General features: G+C 40.2%; 1 protein-coding gene and 2 long non-coding RNA genes across 3 annotated transcripts; 2 read left to right on the top strand and 1 right to left on the bottom strand.

Moving 5' to 3' along the window:
• Positions 1 to 2,156: 2,156 nt before the first annotated feature.
• LOC137476616 (uncharacterized) lies at positions 2,157 to 4,467 on the top strand. Its single transcript, XR_011000461.1, has 2 exons — positions 2,157 to 3,000; positions 3,086 to 4,467. It is a non-coding gene; the product is annotated as an uncharacterized lncRNA (long non-coding RNA).
• A 4,258-nt stretch (positions 4,468 to 8,725) lies between these two features.
• LOC137475193 (uncharacterized) lies at positions 8,726 to 10,303 on the top strand. The gene is made up of 2 exons (XR_010999737.1): positions 8,726 to 9,273; positions 9,335 to 10,303. It is a non-coding gene; the product is annotated as an uncharacterized lncRNA (long non-coding RNA).
• On the bottom strand, positions 9,715 to 12,032 carry GPR132 (G protein-coupled receptor 132). The gene is made up of 3 exons (XM_068192223.1): positions 11,811 to 12,032; positions 11,735 to 11,748; positions 9,715 to 10,828 (listed from the first exon to the last, which is right to left on the bottom strand). Exons 1-3 carry the CDS (start codon positions 11,865 to 11,867, stop codon positions 9,715 to 9,717), a joined length of 1,185 nt encoding a protein of 394 aa, XP_068048324.1. The 5' UTR covers positions 11,868 to 12,032.
• Positions 12,033 to 12,246: the final 214 nt, after the last annotated feature.

The following is a 12,246-nucleotide window of genomic DNA, read 5'->3' as shown; positions in this document are numbered from 1 at the left end:
GTATTGTAGTGGACATTGGCAGGAGGAACAAAGCCCAGATGATACCAAGTTAATGACAACAGGAACCTCTAATGACAAAGCACCATGCACTGGACCAAACAGCAAAAGTCCCCAAATGTTACACCAGCAGTCAGCAAAGATGGATTTTAAAGTGCTGAATGTTTGGGATTTTATTTTAAGGTAGCTCATTGTGATAGTTCAGGTTTACGTTTGTGAGGGACGAGATTGTTTTGTTGTTGCAAAAGTGCTGCCTTAGAAAGGATTTTTAATAACTAGAAAAACACATCTACTTCTTAATAGGGATTTTTTTAAAATGTGCATTTTGGATAATTGAATGCCATGTTATCTGGTGCTGCTTAAAATATGTGTTCTGTATCTAAGCATAAATACCATAAGCTATGACAGTTGCTATAGCAACTAAGCATCTACTATTAAATAGGACCCACAGGCTGAAAAACCATGTGCAGCCTGTCAGTACACAAGGTATTCCTTTCTTTCCAGCCAGCTAAGAACAGTATTTTCATCTCAGGAGCTAGTCTGTTTCTGATGAATGTGTTTGTGCTGGTCATGTGAAGATCTTTTCTCCCCCATCAGCTCTACCTTCCTTTGAAACAGCAGATACTGTAAGAACAAAATAGCCTGGAGTGGTTGCAGGCTGAAGAAGTTAATGAATAATTCCTTTTTTCATATATTTTTGAACATATATTAGAGTGTGGCTTTCAAATCTTTTAGTCCAGATTTGAGCTTGCACCTTTGCTGTTCTGCATCTTTTGATATTACAGTGTTTTGCTCTTGAAACCAGCCTTTCAGGAGGCACCATGCTGTTCCTACAAGCCGTGTCCTTGAAAATTACAGTATCAGTGGGAAACTAATTTCTGCAGTCATGGCAGACTGGAGAGTTTTAATTCAAAAGCACAGATAAAACTAACAAAACTTTCAGGAATATATGGTGTAGTTATTTATTTTAAAGCTTTCCTTAAAGTTGGTAAGCATTTGGACCATTAAATCTATGGGGGAAAAGTAGAAAAATAAGAACACTGAGTTTCATATGCAATAATAATTCTGGTAGTTGAGACTTTGGTAACAAGGTGTTGACAGCATTAGTTGTTTTACATTTTCCAAAGCAGAAATGTGATTTTCTTTAGACCCATCATAAATAACAAGGAGAATAAAATTAAGCATCAGTAAGAGAAATATGCTGGTTATAGAAATGAATGCTTTATCTGCAAATTTAAATGACCCTCTATGAGCCTTGAAGACTAGAAAGCGGCTGTGATGGCTTATTGGAGTGTTTGGATTGTTTCCAAATTTTATTTGAGAGTCTGATGAATCATTACGTTAAAAGGAAAATGTACTGTAGCCACAAATTATTGCTGATGTTGATTTGCTGGCGGCTTAGCAGATTCCATAGTCTGTAAAAATATAAATTATAGTAGGAACCAAACAATAACAGTTTAATAAGAGTATCAAAAAGTGAGGATAAGAAGTAGGTAAACTAAGGCATGAAAAGACATATTAAAAATGTGATTTTTTTTTTCCTAAGAGAGTGATTGCTAACACATGTGTGCCATGTGTTTAAAGGGTTAACCCAATCAGAAGCATGACTATGAACAGAGATAACAGCCTGTGAGCTGGTCTTGTTCTCTGCTCTGGTCCTGCACCTCGATGGGAATGACAGCCTTGACTTTTGTAGCAGTAAAGGAATGTTAACTCCTTTCTCCTGGTGGTCTGCCAGTAGCCAGTGGTTTCCCAGCAATCATTTCAACATGCCTCATATTAATGGACTAATAAATCTTTAATTGGCGTTACTTACAAATAGCACCAAATGCCAACAGACTTGGATAAAGTCGCAGGAGCTGCTGTGAGCAGTGGTGCAGGATGATGTGGAGAGAGGTTTGCCGAGGCAGAGAGGCAAGGTGGGGCTCATCAAAGAGTTGTTTAGAATTTGCTGGGTGTTTAGATACTGCATGGGGCTCAACTGAATGCCTTAGCTGGTCTGCCTGCCTCCTGCCACTTACATCCTCTTCGGGGAATCATGGACAGATCCTGGCGAGTTCCATCATCCTCCATTTTTTAAGGCAAGGGAATTGTCTCTTTCTCCCTGTGATTTCTCTATTTTGTTTTTATTTTTGTTTTTGTTTTGTTTTTGGTTTTGTTTTGTTTTTTTTTCTTGTTTCTCAGCTTGTTTGTAGCCGTCCTTTGAAAAACGTTGTGTTTCTGCCATATTTGGATAAATACTATAGCCTGATCTTGAGTCTGGCTCAACAGCTATTTGTATGGTGAGGATAAGCACACAAACACACTCCTCTGTACAGACTGTTCTACCTGGGAGCAGCACAAAGTCTTACAAATTATGTTTACAGGATGTGAACTTTAGGGATATAAGACGTAGTAATGTTTTTTTTCTTCCAGTGTGAGGTCCACCTTGCCCAGCAGGAAAAATAGGGTAGAGTCTGGTGCCCTCTTGTGACTACAGTGAACTACTCGAAAAACATTATACTCTGACTTAAAAACCGTTCAGAACTTGAATTACACTGGAAAACACAAAAAAATTTATCCTAAACAAAAGCTGGAAGTATAGAAAAGGGTGAATTAACCTCTCAGTGTTATTTCTGAGATTAAAATTCTACGTGGTTCAGAATAGAGGCAGTAGGGTCACAACTCATAGTTGACTGATATATTGAATATTTCAATGATATGTGGCTTTCATAAAAACTTTCCTTTATGCTATTCAATTAGATATGATACTGAAGGATGGACAAGTCAGGGTTATACATTAATATTGCCCTACATAATGGAAGATTATGCCCAAGCTACATTTCTAAATGAAAAACTCCACACATTCTCCAAATTCTGAGGGGTTGAAGTCATTATGATCTGAAACTATGGTCCAGCAAAAAAAGTTCAGATTCACATTTAATTTTCCACAGCCTTAAGGGAGAAGGAGGATGGCTGTTTTCATGGCTTTGGTTTAATTTCACATTGATTTATTTGTAATGGGTTTTAAGTATCTCCAGAGGTTAAAAAAAAAAAAAAAAAAGAAAAAAAAGAAAAAAAGATTACTTTCTGGGATTTTTTTGTACAGTGTTATTTTCTTATCTTGGAATTTAACTAAGAACTTGTTCTAGTATCTGGAACTGAATGCTAGGATGACAAAAAGAGAAACATTTAGTATAATTTCCAGTTTCCCCACTATCATGAGAGGGGAATATTTCTGCTCAGAAAAGGCAATGACTCATCCTTTAATAAAGCAAGAAGTGTCCACTCAGCCTCTCTAGGGAAAGCCCTGTGCTGAGTTATAAAATCACACACACCTTTGAATTCTAATTTTGTGTAAACTGAAGTGGTCCTCTGACTTTTAATTTCCCATCAAACCTTTCTGACTTTACAATCTGCCTGTATCTGTTTCACATCACTGTGTACAGAGGAAGATCCTCATTTGTGCTCTTCTTGTTTCTGATGAAACTTCAGATTTGTTCTTGGCCTGTCTAGAATCTCCTAACTTTTGCTGATGGGCCATTCCCACAAGTCAAGACTGCAAAATTTGGTGATACTCCTGAGTTCCCTTGCTGTTTAATGTATATTTTTTCTTCCCTTTTCGATATCACTCCATCCAATCCTGAGTTTAGTGTGAAAATTGTGCATTTGTTTCCTTTAGGACACAGCTGTACCTGCCAGTGATGCAGCAATGCACCATTCCACTGAAAGCCTTATTTTAGGAAGGATTTGAACAAAATAATTAGAGATAGTTAGAAACCATACATGCAGCTAAACGGAAAATTATAGGATTTTTTATACCTTATCAAATGTCCTGTATCAAACACATTGCCTCATCACCTATAAATGTCAAACATACAAGAATGAAAACTACATGTAGTGGGTAGTGTGAGCCTCATCTTGACTATATTTAAGAAAGGCAACACTCCCCTGCCCCCAGTTAATGAAATCAATAAATAATGGTGCTGTTGTCTCAAGTGTGTCAGACTCTCAGTGGCAGAGACTTCATCCCAGAAAACTGGTGCTAAGAAAGTGCTTCCAAACTCATGAAAGTAGTGTCAGGAAGGGAAGAGCTTAAGAGGCAGAGTCCACATGGATAGATCTTCAAGAACTAGGGATTTTAGAGATTATTGCTGGTGGCCTCCTGTGTACAGCACTGCAATAGTGCTAATGGAGTCTTCAATCCTCTGCCTAGACAGGTAGTATGAGCCTCGTGAGTGCTTGGTCCTGAGTGTTTCCAGTCTGGAAATCAACTCTGCAGATCAATATCACTCTTATCTTCTGAAAACAAGAAGACACCTCCAAACACCAGAAGGTCACAGTGAGGAAAACCCCAGCAAAATCCCCAAGGGTCTAATGCCCATGTTACCAGAAGGAGACACAACGTTAAAATGAAAGTCTGCGTATTTTTATTTCTGATGCCCCAGCATAAATAGAAGCAAATAAAGTACTTTGAATCTGAACCTGAAAGTGCTGACTAATTAGAATTTGTGCTTTAATATCTCCTATTTGCCTCCACGTTGTTCTCTGTTCCTTTGCAATAAGCTCTGAATATGCACAGACACACCTGCTCATACTTTCTAGTATCTCCTTCCAGGGCATGTATTTTAAACCAAGGAGCCAGACAATGCTCAAGGGAAGAAATGTCACATTTTACAGATGGGCAACTGTGATACAGGCTGCTGCATTTCTAAGTAGCTTTCTGAACATGGATATTTGCATATTTGTTCAGAACATCGGTGACTTAAAGTTTACAAGGTTTTTAAGGACTTTGTATATCATACAGCACCCTTTCCCCACAATATCTGTCTTCTCTTTGATTCTTCATCGCCCTCAAGAAAATATTTCAAGACAGACCTTTGAACATAGAGGGATGCTCTGTGATCATGGGCTGAAATGCACAGGCCCTGTCACTGACGGAGACTGCCAAACAGGATGGATCATTTCATGGTGCAGTGAGAGGTTGCTCTTGTAGACAATATTCATGTGATGTTTTGTAAAATTTTTACCACGTCTTATCATATCTCCTCAGCAGACTTTCTGTCTGAAAGGCTGGTTTTTGCTTCATTACCTCTGAGCTTTTCTTACAGGATAGAGTAAGAGAGTAAAGTCCTAGAAGTTATCAGTGATGTGAATTACAGATTAGACATAATCAGTTCAGAACCCTACCCTTTCTTACCAACAGCTCGTGATGGCAGCTACTAACAGCTATTACCAGGGTATTAGTATTAGTCCAGTTTGGGATAACATTTCTCTTTTTGTGCTTCACATTCTTGTCACTTTGAATCATGAGGCCGTGCTGCATCCCTGCTGCAAGTAGAAGCGCCCTCTCCTGTGCAGAGGTTTATTCTGCAGGGAAAGAGCGAGAGTAATGCCAGGCAAACCACCCCGTTTCAGCAGGCACTGAAGAGGTGGAGAGGACATCCTCTAGACCCGGTTGCAAAAGACATGCTGGGAGATCCAGCTCTGGGGATGCTAGCACCTCTATGCTTCCTTGTATGCCAGAGAGGTTAAAAAATTATTGCATCTCTCTGATGCAGTCCCCCCATTCTTATTTGCTACTGTTAGTTTGTGCTAGTTCGAAAATAAGACGGGCATTCCAAACTGTCAGGGAACTTTGGCATCATTCCACTGTACAGAGGAAGTTTCCTAGAAGACCAGTCCCACAGTGTGAGCTGTAGAATGACAATATCCTCACTCAGAAAAGCCATTGGGTTGTGGATATTTCTGAAAGCCTGGTTCTGAGTTAGATTTTATCACTCACTACCCAGCAGAAATTTGACATTAGGTTGTACATGAGAGCAGTCACAAGGTCACCAACTGCAGAAGAAACTTGTCACATGTAGAGAGTCTGAGTTCATTCCCATGGGGTTTTGCCAGCTTTGTAGCAAAATCATAGCAATCCTCTCTCAGCAAAAAAAAAAAATTAATACAGAACATGAAAACATTTCTTAGTCAGAAATAGAGTTTTAGAAGCGAGTTACCCTAAACATTTACTTTAAAAATTGCAGTCTTCAGATATAGCTTAAAATTGATGAATAAGCAAACAAATCACATATATTGTCTGCAAAAACTAGTCTGGCCAGCTCTAGTTCATAGCCAAAAGTTATTCACTTCATGTTTTATAGTCATACTTAAAATAATCAGCAATGAGCTTTTCTCCTGGGTACATTATAAATGTCTGAGACACATGTAAAAATAAAATAATGTTTTATTTATACAGTAGCCCACTCTTCTTTTAGTCAAATGATGGAAGTTATACCTGAGTAAATGCTGAATATAAAAGAGTGAATTTTTGCAATCCCACCCCCTTACACTAGTGAGCAGCTTACCTGCTCTGCACCTTATGTGTGGGGACCTGGCCATCTAAAGACCAAATCTGGAGGCACAGCCTTGGTTTGGTTCTGTACTCTCTCTAACTCATAGCTTGGACTGAGTTGGGAAAGCCAGATCCATATGGGTACAGGTCCAGGTGGCTGTGTTGAGAACTGCTGATCTGATGTAGCAGGTGAACCTTTCTTCACAGCACGAAGCAGTCCTTGTGGGCTCTCTGGTGGTTTCTCTGCAGGAGGAAAGGGTGGAAAGACCCACACAATCAATCCACCCCTCAGATCTGCTCTGAACAGAGAAGTGCCCTTTGCTGTGTATCTCACACTTGTGCCAGTCCTGAGACCTTTCCTTTGCCTGAGTGGCACTGTCAGACACTGTCTGACAAAAAATAGACTGTGTGCTTGATTGTCTGTGTTATCAGGCAAGAAATAGTCACTTTATCTGATGGGATATTTTAACAACATGGAATGTTGCTTGATGCCCTCACTCAGCCATAAAGCTGCTTTTCTGTTTATCCAAAGAAGTCAGCATTTGTAATTTTCTCATGTGGATACATTGCTTGGTACCACCCCCCTAGCCTCTTCAGTAATCTATCACAGAATATTTTAGTTTGGAAAGCACCTCTGGAGATTATCTAGGTAAATTTTTAAGTTAGATCATGGTGCACAAGTCTTTGTCACTTCTAAATCTTTTGTTTCAGAGTGTGTCTGAACAAAGAAACTCCAAGGATTTTCATTAAGAGAAGATGCATAATGACGTAGTAATTTAGAACAGCATGCAGCTTCACTAAGGCAGAAGAACTGCAACTCTTGCATCAGACCCTTATAATCCCTGGCCCCCACATATGTGGCACTGGGTTCCAGTGTTGGTTCACACAATTGTAGAATATCCTGAATCGGAAGCGACCTACAAGGATCATCAAGTCCAACTCCTGGGTCTGCGCAGGGCACCCAAGAATCACATAATGTACCTGAGAGCGTTGTCCAAATTCTTCTTGAACTCTCTCCTTGATGCTGTGTGACCACTTTCCTGGGGTGCCTGTTCCAGTGCCCAACCACCCTCTGGGTGAAGAACCTATTTCTCACATCTGACCTCAGTCTCCTCTGACTCAGCTTCGGGACATCCCTCAGGTCCTGTCCCTGTCACCAGAGAGAAGAGACCAGTGCCTGCTCCCCTGATTCCCACCATGAGAAAGCTGTAAACTATGATGAGGTCTCCCCTCAGTCTCCAGGCTGAACAGACCAAGTAACCTCAGACACTCCTCATATCCTCCCCTCCAGAGCTTTCACCATCCTCATGGCGCTTCTTTGGTTCGTCTTTAATAGCTTAATGTCATTTTTATATTGTGGTTCCTAAAACTGCACACAGGACTTGAGGTGAGGCTGCAGCAGCTCAGCGCAGAGTGGGACAATCCCCTCCCTCAACACTCACTTCTTATCAGAGGAAAATCATCAGAGATGTTTAAATTCATCGAGGTCAATAGCTAACTTACATCCATGTCAGTCAGTTCAGAAGCCTGTACCTCTGGTTTCTTCTAAACTCACTGCTATTATTCATTAAGGTTTGCTTTCAGACTATGAAAATCCTGAGGTCGGGGTGATTTGCATCTGCATCTTCAGAGATGAGTCACCAGTGCTCTGGCTGGCAGGGGCTGTCAGCAGCCATGTTCTGCTGCTGCTGCAGAATTCTTTAGCAATTGAAAGTTACAGATATTCAACGCCTTGCAGGTCTCTCCATGATACCTTTGAGAATTTGATCTCTGAGATGCATATAAAAATAGAAATCCAGATTTTTTAAATTAGCACCACAACAGAATTTCACATTCTTCCAAGAAACAATCTCCAATTTTGTATTATGCGGACTACTTTTGAGGACAAAACCATTTCACATATAAATACCAGAGGAGCCATTAAATAATTAAAAAATGAAATATATAATAAATGTAATAAATTGAGGATATATGATTTTGGCATGATGGTTCTTTACAAAAGTGTAAGAATATATAAGAATAAAACATAATATACAGAAATACCTATGGCAATTTTAAGATAATAAAAAGTATTGTATTTATATTGACTGGTTAATATTAATTCAATGCAGAAATGTCAATGTCAATAATAATTTCAACATGTCACAGAAATACAACAGCACAGATTAAATGGAATGATGCTATGAAACACTCTACAAACTCGTACTCCAACTGGTTCATGATCTGTCTGTTGAATCACATAAAAATTTGAAGAAGTTGTTTAGATAAACATTGCCAGATTTGTATCATTCTTATTTTTTTAATTCTTGTTTGAAGGCACAAGGAACTACTATCAACAAGTTATTCATAATAGAAGTGGCAGCAGCAACAGTGAAATTTGCCCCAGCATGTCTGAGGGAGTTCCCAGCTGTGGGGAGCAAGGACTGTGCTCTCCAGACTGCCAACCTTCCATACCATCTGTGAGCCTACCCATAGCTTCTACAGACTCCTACACAAATAAAAGTGGGATCAATATCAAAAGGGAAGGGTTAGCTTAGTCAGAAACTAAACACGAGTTCAACAAACATTTGGAGATGGCATAAAAGCAGTCCCTGACTCCACTTGGAAATGTATACATGTTTTGTATATTTCAGTGCATTCTAGGTCTGACTGCAAAACAAGTAAAATTTACTAATTGTAAACTATCAAGCATTAGAATTGTACATTTTAATAATTTCAGGGCAGTGCGGGATCTTGACTAATGCAGCAGCAGTACTGTTGGTCTGTTATCAGGCATTTTTTTTGCCATCTGATTCTCCTGGAATGTGTGATCCACCTGAAATCACATGCTAGAGTAGAAGGAAAATGTTCAAGGCTCTTGTTGAAAGACCTACTCATTTTTAATATTTTCCACTGGTTAACCACAAACATTAACAGCAGAGCACATGTATGAGAACTGGAACATGTGCCTCCTCATGGTAAGCATGAGGAGGTACATGTTCCTCTTCATGCTTACCATGAAGAGGAACAGAGGGTAAGAAGCAAAAATTTCAACATTAAGAATAGTACATTGTTTTCCTCAGCAGTGCTTTTAAAAATTTTGCTCAGAAGATAAAACTGGTTTTATTTCATATGACAAAAAGAGTCAGTCCAAAAGAAAAAAGCTTTTAAGATCCCATTTTGAGTCAAAGTAAATGACTTTGTTTATTCCATGAGTCCTCAGCAAAGCAGTAGTTTCATCAGTAATACTGGTGGGCAAAGTTTATTGTGGGAGACAAATAGAAATGTGAATTATTGCTCCCATAGTGCCCTCAAGGAGTTAATGACCCATGCAGAATATGCAAGATGATGTCAGCACATAAAAACTTGTGTCCTGCAGCTGGCATTGGGAACTTCTCATTTGTTCCAGCAGCTACCAGCTAGCTGCCACTTTCCTGGTCTCTGCCGCTGGTACAGGACTTCTGAATGTCAGATGAATCTGTTATTTCTTTGTTTTCTTTTCTTTGGGCCCGTTCCTCTGATTCTTTTGGCATTTCCAATTTTCTGTTGTCAGTATTGTGATCAGTGGATGAATTTAGCTTGGATGAGTTCCATCTCCATCTTCTCAGGCTCCTGTAACAATCTTTTCTGACGTTTTCACTGACCAGAACATAGATGATTGGATCAGCAACACCATTTGCAGTGCCTAAACACAGCAACACTGTAAAAATTGAATATATCTTATTTTCAAATGGACATGGGCAGTCCTGATGAAGCATAAAGTACATGGCTCTTATTATGAGCACCACATGATATGGAGCGAAGCAGATCAAGAAAATAACAATAATGGCAATAGCCACATACTTCACTTTGGCTTTCTGGCGACAAGTCAAGCTGCTGCTTCTTTTTATAGCTTGGAAAATTTTGTAGTTTGTAAAAATCAGGATTGTGAAGGGTATGGCAAATCCAAACAGGAATCTAGCAAAGCTGAAAGAAGCCAATAATATGTCAAGGGGCACTGTCTCAAAGCAGGTTTTCACCTCTGTACAGTTTTGCTTATCTTCCATGTAAAATACTGGAGTGTGGATTCCTGCAACCACAGCAAAGAGAAAACAGACTATTATGGTGGCCTTTTTCTGTTCTCTTCTCCCCCTTGATTCCAGAGAATACACCAGTGCCACGTAACGATCCACAGAGATGCAGCACAAAAGCAGAATGCTGATGTAGATATTGCAGAAAAAGATGAATCCTGTTATTCTGCAAGCAGTGTCACCCATGGTCCACTTGTGCCCGTTTTGCACATAGATAATCCAGAGAGGCAAGGTACTTAAATACATCAGATCACACAGTGATAAACTGAAAATGTAGATGGCAACTACTTTATTCCTTTGGATTTGTACAAATGTAAGAAGAGAAGTTAAGCAATTTGCTGGAAGGCCTATAGCAAAAACGATGCTGTAAACAGCAACCAGAAGTGTCTGACTCTCTTGATAAGGAAGTTCTGGGCAAGTGGAGTTACAATTTTCGTGTAGACAACGTTCCATTATTCTTTTTTGCAGATGAAATTTCCTGAGAATCAGAAGACAAGGTGGAAAGTTAGCATTGTATCACTTAAAAATATGTCAGTAAAGTTTATGGTGCCATAGGTGCCAACTTGACACATCAGTGGAGCAAGTGGGATGGGGGAGGATTGAAAGGTTCCTCCTCAGACATGAACTGAAAAAGAGAGGGTCACATCCCTCCACCTCTGAGAGTTGGACTAGGTTCTGGTACTATGTAGAAGCTCTCTCAAGGGGGATCTAAAGTTTTGTCCCTGGACATAAAATTATCCATCTCCTTTTTGTCAGTTTGCATTCTAAAATCATACTGTAAATGCTAAAACTGCCATCATTCCTCATGCCAAGTATCACCTACACCCAAAATCTCACATGGGGATCAGCCTACAAAAATAAGGCAGATGAATATGAAGTTGTAGACTAGCTTAGACATATTTGAAAAAAAAAAAAAAGCTGAGTTCAGTATTGTCCCATCTTCAGAATGACTGGATATTCTCCTTTCTGCAGTCAATGATGGTGCAGGGCAGGAAGCAGTAGAGGAGATCTGTGGACACATGTCTCCCCAATGTTTGTTTGTTTGTCTTGCCTCCTCCCCTCTCACTTTTGCTCCAAGTCTCCTTTCCATGCTCAGCACCCATGAGGGAGCCTCAGGAAGGAGATGCCTGGGACTTTCTAAGCTACCTGCCTGGAGCAGGCATTTTTCCTTGGTGTGTGGCACATGGACTAAGCCACTGGGGTGAGGCTGACCAAAGAGACCTTCACCGTAAACACTGTCAGCTGCCAAGCGCGACGCCTCAGCTGACCAAGTGCAGCCATGGGCATGGACTTACACTTCAAAAGAAAATCAGGTGCTGAAAGACTGTCCTGAAGCTTTGGCCTGTCAGCTTGGGAGCTTGTATCCTTCCCAGCAGGAGTGCTCTAAGCCCCAGCCCAATATAAGGAAGGAGGAGAGGAGGCCACCCATTTACTCCACTCCTCACCTTCTCCAGGCTCTCTGCCCTGTCCAGGGAAGAGGCTTCTTCCACTGGCCACTGCATCCACCCCCAGTTCAGAGCCTCACTTGCCTCCACTCAGTTCTCCAGGCTTGCAGAGAGGTTTCTCCCTCAAACTGAAGATCACAAAGCAGCACTCAGCAGACAATTTATGACATTTCTTCTGGTGACATTTCTTTTGTGTTGACACACCCTTAATAGGAAGGAAGTAACACCACAATCTACTCTGTGACTAAAGTCAACTTCTCTGTGCCTCTACAACCCTCTTCAACTGAAAGCACATTCCTATCTTCTCAGACCTTTAGAGTTTAATAGTTTGATGCTTGGCTCAGCCCAGACGATTCCCAGTTCTGTCTTCCTCTGGGATGTTGAGGCTAACCTGCATCTGAAATATTAATTCAAATGAAAAACAGTAATAATTACA

Source organism: Anomalospiza imberbis, chromosome 6, assembly GCF_031753505.1.
Source record: "Anomalospiza imberbis isolate Cuckoo-Finch-1a 21T00152 chromosome 6, ASM3175350v1, whole genome shotgun sequence".
Taxonomy (NCBI): Eukaryota; Metazoa; Chordata; class Aves; order Passeriformes; family Viduidae; genus Anomalospiza; species Anomalospiza imberbis.
The sequence above is the reverse complement of the archived record's forward strand: the minus strand, read 5'-3'. Positions and strand labels throughout refer to the sequence as shown.

Bases quoted from the DNA above. Each gene is read 5' to 3' on its own strand.
- GPR132 (XM_068192223.1), bottom strand. From the start codon at position 11,867: ATGCAGTGGCCAGTGGAAGAAGCCTCTTCCCTGGACAGGGCAGAGAGC.